Source organism: Poromitra crassiceps (assembly GCF_964638095.1).
Source record: "Poromitra crassiceps genome assembly, chromosome: 2".
NCBI classification, from domain to species: Eukaryota; Metazoa; Chordata; class Actinopteri; order Beryciformes; family Melamphaidae; genus Poromitra; species Poromitra crassiceps.
The window spans coordinates 17,361,649-17,376,178 of record NC_139624.1 but is presented as its reverse complement, the minus strand read 5'-3'; the positions used below and the strand labels follow the sequence as shown (position 1 = coordinate 17,376,178).

Below are 14,530 nucleotides of genomic sequence, written 5' to 3'. Positions count from 1 at the left end.
ACAAATCAGATTTGGCCTCCTGTCTGAACATGGCCTATGTTGTCCTGTAACAGTAGAGAGCACCATGGTTGTGTGTGTGGCCGTACAGCATCATGGCTGGCACACTGTTATCTGTCATTAGATAACATCTGTGAGTTCATGGTTTGCTCTTTATTTCTTCCTGTTTTAGTCCATGAGAGACACACACGCATGCACACACACACACACACACACACACACACACACACACACACACACACACACACACACACACACACACACACACACACACACACACACACACACACACACACAAGGTTTGTTTGGCAGATATAGTTGGCCCGCCTCCTCAGTTACTGGGTGAGGGATCAGCTTGCCTTTCTGTAACAGATCCTGCAGCCTCCAGTCCCCACAGGCGGTAAGACAAGCTTTTACTGTCTAACTTCTACCTTCTATTACACTCATCCTCCATCCAGGACCTCTTCCACCACACTTTGTTGTGAAACTCCTACAGTCTGCAGAGACATATAGAAGCCAACAGCAGTTTGTTCAGTAGGCTAGTTGTTAGAAAGAGAAGCTAACAGCAGTTTGTTCAGTAGGCTAGTTGTTAGAAAGAGAAACTAACAGCAGTTTGTTCAGTAGGCTAGTTGTTAGAAAGAGAAGCTAACAGCAGTTTGTTCAGTAGGCTAGTTGTTAGAAAGAGAAGCTAACAGCAGTTTGTTCAGTAGGCTAGTTGTTAGAAAGAGAAGCTAACAGCAGTTTGTTCAGTAGGCTAGTTGTTAGAAAGAGAAGCTAACAGCAGTTTGTTCAGTAGGCTAGTTGTTAGAAAGAGAAGCTAACAGCAGTTTGTTCAGTAGGCTAGTTGTTAGAAAGAGAAGCTAACAGTAGTTTGTTCAGTGGGCTAGTTGTTACAAAGAGAAGCTAACAGCAGTTTGTTCAGCAGGCTAGTTGTTAGAAAGAGAAGCTAACAGCAGTTTGTTAGGGTTTGTTTGACTAGCTGTTGCAGCCAGAGGGAAGTTGGGAAAGAAAGGCTGTTTATGTTTGCCTTGATCGCTGTGCACATTCACTGCATTTATCATGTTACACATTCATCATGAAGAAACAGAGTAGAGGCACCGCCCACACTGCACTCACAGCTCAGATGGTTTCTTAAAGCTAAAACTAATGCAGGGATGACATTTTTGGCTTATATGAAGTCCCTACACTTCCTGGTTCCTATGTGTAAAATGAATGGGATTTTTGCATGGGGATTTCGGTTGAACTAGATCCAAACTAGTTTGGTGGGACTCCAGCTCGGTGTCGTGTTGTGTGTGTGTAAGGTCTGTGTGTGTTTTGGGTGTAACAGCCAGACCTAAAACCACATAACAGCCTGACCTAAAACCACAGTTGGGTAAAGCTCTGATAGTCAGTTGGTTAAGGCTCTGATAGTCAGTTGGGGCTCTGATAGAGTCCGTTGGTTAAAGCTCTGATAGAGTCAGTTGTTAAAGCTCTGATAGTGTCAGTTGGGTTAAGGCTCTGATAGAGTCAGTTGGGTTAACTCTGATAGAGTCAGTTGGGTTAAGGCTCTGATATAGTCAGTTGGGTTAAGGCTCTGATAGAGTCAGTTGGGTTAAGGCTCTGATAGAGTCAGTTGGTTAAGGCTCTGATAGAGTCAGTTGGGTTAAAGCTCTGATAGAGTCAGTTGGGTTAAGGCTCTGATAGAGTCAGTTGGGTTAAGGCTCTGATAGAGTCAGTTGGGTTAAGGCTCTGATAGAGTCAGTTGACTTAAGGCTCTGATAGAGTCAGTTGACTTAAGGCTCTGATAGAGTCAGTTGGGTTAAGGCTCTGTTAGAGTCAGTTGGGTTAAGGCTCTGATAGAGTCCGTTGGGTTAAGGCTCTGATAGAGTCAGTTGGGTTAAGGCTCTGATAGTCAGTTGACTTAAGGCTCTGATAGTTAGGTTAAGGCTCTGATAGAGTCAGTTGACTTAAGGCTCTGATAGAGTCAGTTGGGTTAAGGCTCTGGTAGTCAGTTGGTTAAGGCTCAGATGATAGAGTCAGTTGACTTAAGGCTCTGGTAGAGTCAGTTGACTTAAGGCTCTGGTAGTCAGTTGGGTTAAAGCTCTGATGGAATCAGTTGGGTTAAGGTGTATACGTATCTAAAATGTCCTTCAAACCTTCATGCGCTTCCAGGTTAAAAGCATCAGAGATGGCCCAGTTGATAGAAGATGAGGTGTTCCTGGCCTTCTCTACCTATGCCACTATTGTCACCCTGAAGATGCTGCTGATGGGGCCCATGACCGGATACTTCCGCTTCACACGAGGGGTACGTAGGCCACAACCCTATACTGTCTTAAAGTGAGTTCAACAAAGCTGCAATGCGCTCAATACAAAGTAAAACCTACTAAAAAAGAATCTATTCTGTCCCATAAAGGCCTTCGCCAATGAGGAAGATGTGGCTGGAAAACCTGACGAGGAGAAGAAGAAGATGATGCGAAGCAATCCGGACGTGGAGCGAGTTCGAAGGTATGATCGACACAGCATTGAACCTGTAGACATTACACTCATTTGAGATTTGGACATTTGACTTTCAACTTTAGTCTGTTATGAATTACTGTATATCTTGCTTTTCTTCTCTAGATGCCACCAGAATGACCTGGAGAACATCGTTCCCTTCGTTGTCATTGGTCTGCTCTACGCTCTGACCGGACCGGATCTTTCCACCGCCTTGCTTCACTTCCGGGTTTTCGCCGGGTCTCGGATCTGCCACACCATCGCCTATGTGACCCCTCTGCCCCAGCCCAGCAGGGGGCTGTCCTGGATGGTGGGCATGGGGATCACATTCTCCATGGCTTACAGGGTGATCACCCAAGGTTATTATTATCGTTAAGAAAAACTAGGTGTGGAAAAAAATCATTAACTGATATAAAAACAAAAACAAGGCTTGACAAATTAAACAATAACTAACTGAAACCATTGTGTTTACAAAACTAAATTAAGTAAACAAAAAATAGAGAAAATGTCTTAAGTTTTGGTCTTTGTCAGTTTGTTTTATACAGTATAACCATACAGTAGTATTTTGGGTGGAAACTGGTTAATGGTTCATCTGTCCTGAGTGAATACATTTTTTAAACGCTAATTGTGGTAACCGCAAATTGACTGCTAGCAAACTCTAGTGGACATAAATCACAATTACAGGTTTGCACTTATTGAGCCACATACATACACGCATAGATACACGGCTCCTTTAAAGGTGAGGGTGTTTTATTCTTATTTCCAGCTGTAATTATGGTTTTTAACTCACCCTGATAAGTTCGCTTATACTGTATGCAATGAAACGATAATATGCTTTGAGCTGCGACCTGGAAACGAGGAATACGGGGCATGTGTAATGTGTGTATTTACGTCCTGTAAATAGCTTATTTTCAGACACGCAGCAGCTCATATCCTTATTATATCATAGAGACAATGAGAAAATGAACGATCTATTTTGGTGCAACGTGCTCAGCCTGCTGTGTGTGCTGTCCGTCACATTAGAGATAGCAGCTCCTGTTCCCCCCGCTCCTCAGTTTATAATCCATATGACGTTATTCCAGCTCAAATAAATACCCGCGGCCATCGAATTCAAATGGATCGTCCATAATCTCAAAATCAGATATCAGCGGCGTTTACCATGCTAGGCTACAGATCGACTGCTCTGAGCGCTCAAGTCGCCCTGCAAGTCCCTGGATGTGTCATGTGACCTGTTTTTTTTTTAGATAGAAAAAAATATCTAGAACTAAGCATGTTAAAAAACTAGCAACCCCGCTTTAAAAACTTAAAACTAAACTGAAATCGATAACAAAAAGTTAAAACGAAATTAAAAATAAAAACTCATGGAAAAAGTACGAACTATAATAACCTTGTGATCAGCACAGCTCTCCACCTGTAGAGCAGATAGGCTACTGTATCTGTGTACACACATGCCCATTATCACTCTACTATACATTCTGAAGTCAATTAATTTCTTTTTTTATTTCTCTTCATGCCGCAGCAATCTACTAACTCAACTTGTGTGTTGAATATTGCACTGATTTGCTGGAAATATTGTCATGCTCGAAAATGTCTTTCTAATAAATGTTTCTATCAACTTTGTCTATTATCTTTAAGTAGAACTACTATTGCTTGCTTGTTGTAATTGTTTTACTCAAATAAGTAAATAAATAATAAGTGAAATAACTGGTGTAAAAACTGAGTTACATCTTAAAGGAACACTCCGACCATTTTCAACCAGCTTTGTATCATTAGAACATCAGTAGTATATCAGAAAACTGTAAACTGTTTTGAAGTCTGTCATTTAATTTGACAGTTATTGAGTGTTAAAGTGTGGACCAGTGACATCACTCTCAAATGAATAACTCATTAACTCAAATCAACTCTCAATAACTGTCAAACTAGATGACGGTTTTGAAGTCATTCATCTAGTTTGACAGTTATTGAGAGTTGATTTGAGTTAATGAGTTATTCATTTGAGTTAGTGTGGACCAGTGATGTCACTGGTCCACACTTTAACACTCAATAACTGTCAAATTAAATGACAGACTTCAAAACAGTTTACAGTTTTCTGATATACTACTGATGTTCTAATGATACAAAGCTGGTTGAAAATGGGCAGAGTGTTCCTTTAATAAAGCAGACATTTTTACATGGCCTACTTGGCAAAGTAGAAAAAAATAAAAAATAAATAATCGGGTCAATATTCAATCTGTAATTAAATAAATTCCCCAACTCTTTTATTCAATGACCTTACTACTAAATGTTTATTTTGCTTATTATTTATCCATGGAGCTAGCAAGGCTAGCAAACTAGCTAGCCAACAACCAGGCTATCACAAACCAATAATACTGTAGCTGGATGGATCTTTAACTGTATGATAATGCATTAATTAATGGTGAACAAATGCTTAATGAATGCATCAATCAGTTACTTCATCTTAAGTAATTAACAAATGGAATTGTAAATGTAAATGCTGTCATTCAATTCTGTTCCATTAATAAACCATCTTACAGTAACAGTAGTAACATTAACAAAGCATGCCCTAAACATATATGATTTATCATGTTGCATAGTAGCCTATATGAATGCAGTCAAAGATGACTAAAAATAAAATTACTGACTAAAGCAATATACGCCAAAAATGCAAGGACACAAAAAGCTCCTCAATTCCAGCAGCAGGAGTAGCCTACAGTGAATGTAATGTGTTCCTTGCACCCCTGATAAGAACAATTAGTAGGTCTAGGAAAACGATGTTGTTGCAGGAAGGGCAAGGCTCCTACCACATATTATGTAACTTGGTTGAGTTCCAAGCTTTCATGTCTATCTGCACTTTGGACAGAAACGCCCACCAGAGGCATTCACTCTTTTGCTGTTCACCGTGACACAGCAAAAAGTCTCAATAAGGTAAGGCCCAGTTAATGCGTGCTAAGGTAAGGCCCAGTTAATGCATGCTAAGGTAAGGCCCAGGTGCTGCGTGCTAAGGTAAGGCCCAGGTGCTGCGTGCTAAGGTAAGGCCTAGTTAATGCATGGCATGCTAATCTCTTAACTGCACGCTGCACATTGTTGTTGCTTTTGCTGATACGCCATTTACACCCGAGCGCGGCCTTGCTTTCCCTCCTTTTGAGGTAATATCACTTTATCACTTTTATGTCACTTTAAAGGCTTTTACTTCTGCTAATTGCTGTGATCGCTGCACTGCATATGCCTACTGCTCAAAGTGTAATATCATTACTCATTACTCACTATGGCTATTCAAATGAATCTGAATCGAATGTGTATACTGTAGCACGTAGTAATCTAATGTGTATACTGTAGCACATAGTAATCGAATGTGTATACTGTAGCACGTAGTAATCTAATGTGTATACTGTAGCACGTAGTAATCTAATGTGTATACTGTAACACGTAGTAATCTAATGTGTATACTGTAGCACGTAGTAATCTAATGTGTATACTGTAGCACGTAGTAATCTAATGTGTATACTGTAGCACGTAGTACCGTAAATTCCGGACTATAAGCCGCACCGGTGTATAAGCCGCACCTTCAAAGTTGACTATTTTTTTCTTATATAAGCCGCACCGGACTATAAGCCGCGGGTGTTTTAATGTTTTTTTTTTTTTTTTTTTTTTTGTGTTTTAATGTTTAATTACCATATGTAAGGGTTCATGCACAGAGGGGATTGTAGAGGAAGCTCCCATTTATTAACATTTCAACAAAACAACATAACACAACACCACCTGTGTTGTTTTTTACAGTGCACACAGTGTCATACAGTGTCATACAGTGTGGTGAAAAGAGGGCAAGAGAGGAAATTAAAACTTATTATAGTTATATAGGATTTATAGTTAGAAAGAGTGCTAAAAAAGAGAGATTTTTTTTTTTTTTTTTTTTTTTTTTGAAAAAATCCATAGATAAGCCGCACCGTTATATAAGCCGCAGGGGCCAAAAAAGGCCAAAAAACGGGAAAAAAGGTGCGGCTTATAGTCCGGAATTTACGGTAATCTAATGTGTATACTGTAGCACGTAGTAATCTAATGTGTATACTGTAGCACATAGTAATCTAATGTGTATACTGTAGCACGTAGTAATCTAATGTGTATACTGTAGCACGTAGCAATCTAATGTGTATACTGTAGCACGTAGTAATCTAATGTGTATACTGTAGCATGTAGTAATCTAATGTGTATACTGTAGCACGTAGTAATCTAATGTGTATACTGTAGCACGTAGTAATCTAATGTGTATACTGTAGCACGTAGTAATCTAATGTGTATACTGTAGCACGTAGTAATCTAATGTGTATACTGTAGCACGTAGTAATCTAATGTGTATACTGTAGCACGTAGTAATCTAATGTGTATACTGTAGCACGTAGTAATCTAATGTGTATACTGTAGCACGTAGTAATCTAATGTGTATACTGTAGCACGTAGTAATCTAATGTGTATACTGTAGCACGTAGTAATCTAATGTGTATACTGTAGCACGTAGTAATCTAATGTGTATACTGTAACACGTAGTAATCTAATGTGTATACTGTAGCACGTAGTAATCTAATGTGTATACTGTAGCACGTAGTAATCTAATGTGTATACTGTAGCACGTAGTAATCTAATGTGTATACTGTAACACGTAGTAATCTAATGTGTATACTGTAGCACGTAATAATCTAATGTGTATACTGTAGCACGTAGTAATCTAATGTGTATACTGTAGCACGTAGTAATCTAATGTGTATACTGTAGCACGTAGTAATCTAATGTGTATACTGTAGCACGTAGTAATCTAATGTGTATACTGTAGCACGTAGTAATCTAATGTGTATACTGTAGCACGTAGTAATCTAATGTGTATACTGTAGCACGTAGTAATCTAATGTGTATACTGTAACACGTAGTAATCTAATGTGTATACTGTAGCACGTAGTAATCTAATGTGTATACTGTAGCACGTAGTAATCTAATGTGTATACTGTAGCACGTAGTAATCTAATGTGTATACTGTAGCATGTAGTAATCTAATGTGTATACTGTAGCATGTAGTAATCTAATGTGTATACTGTAGCACGTAGTAATCTAATGTGTATACTGTAGCACGTAGTAATCTAATGTGTATACTGTAGCACGTAGTAATCTAATGTGTATACTGTAGCACGTAGTAATCTAATGTGTATACTGTAGCACGTAGTAATCTAATGTGTATACTGTAGCACGTAGTAATCTAATGTGTATACTGTAGCACGTAGTAATCTAATGTGTATACTGTAGCACGTAGTAATCTAATGTGTATACTGTAGCACGTAGTAATCTAATGTGTATACTGTAGCACGTAGTATGTGGAAAGGAGGCATCCACTCCATTCAGACCTAATTGCTTTATGCAACAATAATGTTCACAGCTGGATTGGATGAGACAGAACAAGTAAGGTAGAACATTATGGACGTGTGCAATATGCTGTAGGCTGTTGTTGCTTTACAAATCATAGGTCCGTTTTCTTTCCATTGTGGCTTAGTTTTGCCATTGAAATATTTTAGCAGAGAGAATTGTACAATTGGGATACTGATAGATAATATTTTTTGTATTTTATTTGATGTAAGATATACCTGCCACGTTGTAATGTTGACTCTGATACGGTGATGTTCTGACATGTAGACTGTAGCATCATTAAATATGAATTCTCTGCTGTTCTCAGTGTGGTTTCTCTGAGGGAGCATGGCAGAGCTGACCCACATGATGGACGGCCAGGTCTTTCTGGCCTTCTCCACCTACGCCACCATCGTCATCCTGAAGATGCTGCTGATGGGACCTCTGACCTCTTACTTCCGCTTGAGCAGAAAGGTGCCTTCACATTGCCATAAAGCACTGAGCACGTTCATTCATGAAGACTTTCCTCCGTTTGTTTTCGGTGCCGTTTGTCTGTCTGATTGTTAGCAGGATTGCAGGAAACCTACTGGGCCGATCTTCATGAAACTTGGTGGAAGGGTGTAGCATGGGCCAAGGAAGAACCCGTTACATTTAGGAGTGGATCCAATCCGACTCATAAAAGTTGCACATCGCAGCAGACTGGACTATTGGCCTTGGCCAACAGGTTCTCATTCCGACGGCATAATATATCAGCGCTGTGTCACGCACATTGAGCGTGGGGCGTTACGTGCTCAGCACCCTGCTTTGTCACACACATTGAGCGTGGGGTGTTGCGTGCTCAGCACCCTTGGGCGCAAGTATGATACACCCACGGATGATCCGTGGTATCATGCACCTGGTTGGGGTGAGGCGAAGGTCAAGTTAGGCCTTGGGGTTGGGGTGAGGCACAGGGGGTGAGGGGGCTTGGCTTTAGAAACTGGGGAAGGGTCTCTTAGGGCTGGGCACAGGGGAGGGGGATTAGGTTTAGGCACTGATGGCTAGGGATGAGCCGAGTACTCAGATACAGATAATGTACTTTTTACGAGTACGAGTATCATCAGAGTACAATGTGTCAATCTGCGTAGGCTACTTGTGATTAGAGTTGGGTATCGTTACAACAATGATGATACCAGTACCAATACCAGTACCCTTAAAGTGATACTGATAGAGTACTTCAGTACTTCAATACCTCGTTTTTTTAGCCATACTTTGAACATTTTGGTGGAATCTCGGTACGCTTGGAAGGGGGGGGGACCTAAGCCACACACCCTTTCAGTCTAAACCCTGCCCACTTTGATTTAGACCCACCCCTTCCGAATACAGATACGGATACAGATAAATAGCCACTTGGTTAGGGTTTGGATATGGTGAGGCGCTTAGGGTTAGGGTGCGAGTGCTTGTTTAACGTACTGGTACTGTAAGGTGCACGTTACATCCAACGCACAAGGTACGTGACAGAGCGCTGATATATTACGCCGTCGGAGTTGGCAGGTTGGTGGAGGGCTGCGCTCTCCGGTGGCACTTGTTCGATATAGATTCAAACCTGACCCCCCTCTGATATCCCTTAAACCTGACCCCCCTCTCACAACCTGACCCCCCCCCCTCTCACCTGACCCTCCTCTCATATCCCTTCAACCTGACCCCCCCTCTCACAACCTGACCCCCCCCCTCACCTGACCCCCCCTCTCACCTGACCCCCCCTCTCACAACCTGACCCCCCGTCTTACCTGACCCCCCCCCTCTCACCTGACCCCCCCTCTCATATCCCTTCAACCTGACCCCCCCCTCACCTGACCCCCCTCTCACCTGACCCTCCTCTCATATCCCTTCAACCTGACCCCCCCTCTCACAACCTGACCCCCCCCTCACCTGACCCCCCTCTCACCTGATCCCTCTCTCATCCCTTCAACCTGACCCCCCCCTCACCTGACCCCCCTCTCACCTGATCCCTCTCTCATCCCTTCAACCTGACCCCCCCCTCACCTGACCCCCCTCTCACCTGACCCCCCCTCTCACAACCTGACCCCCCCCTCACCTGACCCCCCTCTCACCTGATCCCTCTCTCATCCCTTCAACTTGACCCCCCCCCTCTTACCTGACCCCCCCTCTCACAACCTGACCCTCCCTCACCTGACCCCCCTCTCACCTGATCCCTCTCTCATCCCTTCAACCTGACCCCCCCCCTCTTACCTGACCCCCCCTCTCACAACCTGACCCCCCCTCACCTGACCCCCCTCTCACCTGATCCCTCTCTCATCCCTTCAACCTGACCCCCCCCCCTTACCTGACCCCCCCTCTCACAACCTGACCCCTCCTCTCACCTGACCCCCCCCCCTCTTACCTGACCCCCCCTCTCACAACCTGACCCCTCCTCTCACCTGACCCCCCCCCCCCCTCTTACCTGACCCCCCCCCTCTCACAACCTGACCCCTCCTCTCACCTGACCCCCCCCCCTCTTACCTGACCCCCCCCTCTCACAACCTGACCCCCCCCTCTTACCTGACCCCCCCTCTCATATCCCTTCAACCTGACCCCCCTTCTCATCTCCCTTCAGGTATTTGCGAACTTAGAAGACACCAAATTAGTTTCCCCCACAGAAGACAAGAAAATGATCCGTGTAGATCCTGATGTGGAACGAGTCCGCAGGTACAAGCAACAATGAAAACTAACATGAACATAAAATGCTTTGGAACTAGTTACCTGAATGTAACTCATTTTTATCCCCTAAAATGATAATTTTTCTCCAGATGCCACCAGAACGACCTGGAGAACATCATTCCCTTCGTTGTGGTCGGTGTGCTCTACGCTCTGACCCGACCGGATCTTTCCACCGCCTTGCTTCACTTCCGGGTTTTCGCCGGGTCTCGGATCTGCCACACCATCGCCTATGTGACCCCTCTGCCCCAGCCCAGCAGGGCTCTGTCTTGGATGGTGGGCATGGGAGTCACCTTCTCCATGGCTTACAGGGTGCTCACCCAAGGTTAATATAATCGTTAACCAAAACCTACCTGTGCACTCTACCTGCAGTAGACCAGATACTGCAGGCCAAGCTACAGTACAAATGTCTGTAGCCTGCTACACCATTTCCATTTAGCAAGCAGGAATGACACACACACACACACACACACACACACACACACACACACACACACACACACACACACACACACACACACACACACACACACACACACACACACACACACACACACACACACATCAAAACTATTTTATTAAAAAATAATTCACATTTGCAGTTGCACACTGCTGAACACACTGAAATAAATAAAGTGCATACGTATTTTTATTGTGTCATTGTGTCAACATTTTTCTGAAATATCGATACAGTATTGCAGGGGGGGATCGCGATATATTGCTAAATGGATTTTATTGTGCAGCCCTAGTGTGAATGTAACTGATCATGTGAGCTGCCAACATCAGTGGGTGTGGCCATGTTTGCCACTTGTGTTGACAGAGACCCAGCATTTATGTCGCTCCGCCTCCTTCCCCTCTTGTCTTCAGAATCAGAATCACTTTCATTGCCACAGTATGCAAGATTACATACGAGGAATTTGTCGTAGTGCCATTATGCAGTCTTTGACTTTACTGAAGAGGATAAACATGTTGGAAGTGATTGTTTTCACTCCTTGCTCTGCTATTGAATCTTTGAAAGCTTTATCTGTTTTTGCTCTGGAAGAACAGCGCCCTCTTCCTGTTTTGGGCTGTAAAGCAATCCACAGGCCCAAATCAGACCGTGGCACACAATACACGCAGCAAGTCCTCTAAGCAATGATCTCAGTTTACGTAATTAGACGTATGTGTCTCAAAATCAATGTGTAAATGAATGGTTTATGTTATTAATAATATAAGCATATAGCCTACATCATCATCAGCATCACTTTATTTGTCAGACACAAGGTCCATTAAAAAACACAATACATATAAAACAGGTAACAACACAATAAGAGCACTTAACAATTCTACAGTAAGGCACTGTACCAGTGTTTCCAGATGGAAGACATGTATCTCGTGTCACTGAGATTGGGTTGAGACAGCAACATAATGAGCATATTCTGAGACATATTCAGACGACAGATAAACTTATACATCAGGTTTCTCAACAGGGCATGAAAGGTGTTAACTCCTGCTCCACAAAACATTTCACTGGTGCTGCTACACCTTGGCTTGCTAAGAAGGATCCTCAGGCAGTCATTATAAGCAACCTGGAGCTTTTGAATGCTAGCCTGCTTAAACTTGACCCACAGGGGGGCAGTATACAGAGCAGTACAGTAGGCTCTAAACAGGTTTACCTTTACATCATCTGAGCAAAAATAAAACTTCTTCCTCAGCATGTTAGCTTGAGCATACAGTACACGCCTCTGTCTGTACATGTCATCATCATCACTCATTTGATCAGTTATAATATGACCCAAATATTTAGTTCTACAGCAAACTGCCAGCACCTGCCCAGACAGATAAAAAGAAGGAAAGGAGAGATCCTTATCACCTCTTGTTCTGCAGATCATAGTGACACTCTTTTTAGCATTGTATTTCACATCAAAACGACCTCCCCCTACTCCATAGTCAGAACAGATATTCAGCAACTGTTGGAAACACTCACTACTGTGCTGCATGGAGCACACTCACTACTGTGCTGCATGGAGCACACTCACTACTGTGCTGCATGGAGCACACTCACTACTGTGCTGCATGGAGCACACTCACTGTGCTGCATGGAGCACACTCACTACTGTGCTGCATGGAGCACACTCACTACTGTGCTGCGTGGAGCACACTCACTACTGTGCTGCGTGGAGCACACTCACTACTGTGCTGCATGGAGCACACTCACTACTGTGCTGCATGGAGCACACTCACTACTGTGCTGCATGGAGCACACTCACTACTGTGCTGCATGGAGCACACTCACTACTGTGCTGCATGGAGCACAGTAGTGACTGTGCTGCATCGATCACACTCACTACTGTGCTGCATGGAGCACACTCACTACTGTGCTGCATGGAGCACAGTAGTGAGTGTGCTGCATCGATCACACTCACTACTGTGCTGCATGGAGCACACTCACTACTGTGCTGCATGGAGCACACTCACTGTGCTGCATGGATCACACTCACTACTGTGCTGCATGGAGCACACTCACTACTGTGCTGCATTGAGCACACTCACTACTTTGCTGCATGGAGCACAGTAGTGAGTGTGCTGCATGGATCACACTCACTACTGTGCTGCACGGAGCACTATGCCTTGCTCTATTATATCCCCATGCTGAACCTTATACAGCTTTCTGTTTCCATTAAGAGTGAAATTTGATTTAGACTCTAAAATTCAGAAAATGAATTGAATTTCTCAGCAGGTATTTGATTTTATTTCAATTTTTTTATGATATTACATTATTCATTTCCTGTATTTACTGAAAATGAGTTGAAATCGACTCATATTTTGATTAATGTGTAAATAATGTGCTGCCAACTGATCAAACAAATACAATGAATAAAGGCATGGCTCTTTTGTGATATTAAAGAGGTGGCCTGTTTCTGAAAGGGACAGTTGAATTGACATGCAATGTATTTGTTAATTCATTGTCTTGAAAATAGATGTATTTTCTGCTTATGGAGGATAGTTTCAAGAGGCTCGTGCTTTGAAGGGTTTTCTCTCTTCCACTAGAGGGAGACATTTTAAAAGTCAACTGAGGTGCTCCTCATTAGGAGTCATTTATGGACCAGGTGCAGCTCATAAAAGTGCTTCAGCTCCAGCAATTAACTTCATTAGCGTTGTTGAAAACATTCCCCTGCATATCCCCCACAATGCAGCAGCTTTTACTTCATTTCCCAGCCAGCTGAGTGCACAAACACAGTGCGGGAGGCGACGCATTGATGCAAACACTTTCTGTTACACAAATGAAATGCGTGAGGAATAAACCACAGCGCAGATCTGATTTCATTTCACCCGTTCCGTTAACATCCTTACAAAGGATGATTAGACTCCCACTCTCGTTTGGTGTGTTGGCTGTTAGGAAACAAAAGTGGGCCGACTTGTTTAGGCCTGTCAGCTGCTGCTATGATGAATGCTTTGTGCCACACATGAAGGTGACTGGCGTCGCCAGACTAGTGAAAGCCATGGGTGGCCACTGTAAATAGCCCCGTGAAACGAGCATGAAGGCTGCTTGTCTGCATTGTGTCCTGTGCCTGGATCAGTACAGCAGGTTTTATTGGAGCTCATTTCTTCAGGACCCTTGGCCCTCCAGGGTCACTCGTTGCTCAGAGGAGCCAGGCGTGAAGGGGGAAGAACCCCCAACCACCACCTATAACAGCCTCACACACGCACACAATGCATGCAGAGTGTATGGGTGTGTGTGTGTATGTGTGTGTGTGTGTGTGTGTGTGTGTGTGTGTGTGTGTGTGTGTGTGTGTGTGTGTGTGTGTGTGTGTGTGTGTGTGTGTGTGTGTGTGTGTGTGTGTGTGTGTGTGTGTGTGCAGGGTTGGGGAGCAGTGTTGGGGGTAACTCATTACAAAAGTAACATATTACATGTAATTACTTTTTAATTATTACTTTTAGCAGTAACTCAGTAATATAACTTATTACTTATAGGATTTCAGTATAATATTATACCAGTTAC

At 43.2% G+C, this 14,530-nt stretch overlaps 2 protein-coding genes across 4 annotated transcripts; both read left to right on the top strand.

Moving 5' to 3' along the window:
* Positions 1-276: 276 nt before the first annotated feature.
* LOC310790808 (microsomal glutathione S-transferase 1-like) lies at positions 277-4,084 on the top strand. The gene is made up of 4 exons (XM_083652520.1): positions 277-397; positions 2,149-2,281; positions 2,390-2,481; positions 2,596-4,084. Exons 2-4 carry the CDS (start codon positions 2,165-2,167, stop codon positions 2,843-2,845), a joined length of 459 nt encoding a protein of 152 aa, XP_083508646.1. The 5' UTR covers positions 277-397; positions 2,149-2,164; the 3' UTR covers positions 2,846-4,084.
* Positions 4,085-5,270: 1,186 nt separating this feature from the next.
* Positions 5,271-11,164, top strand: LOC310796945 (microsomal glutathione S-transferase 1-like). Of its 3 annotated transcripts, none has more exons than XM_083659198.1 (4): positions 5,271-5,394; positions 8,183-8,328; positions 10,448-10,539; positions 10,641-11,164. In XM_083659198.1, exons 2-4 carry the CDS (start codon positions 8,203-8,205, stop codon positions 10,876-10,878), a joined length of 456 nt encoding a protein of 151 aa, XP_083515324.1. In that variant the 5' UTR covers positions 5,271-5,394; positions 8,183-8,202; the 3' UTR covers positions 10,879-11,164. The 3 variants fall into 3 exon arrangements, with proteins under 3 accessions (XP_083515324.1, XP_083515323.1, XP_083515325.1); XM_083659197.1 differs by having other exon boundaries at positions 5,367-5,498; XM_083659199.1 differs by lacking the exon at positions 5,271-5,394 and adding an exon at positions 5,512-5,615.
* The last annotated feature ends 3,366 nt before the right edge of the window (positions 11,165-14,530 follow it).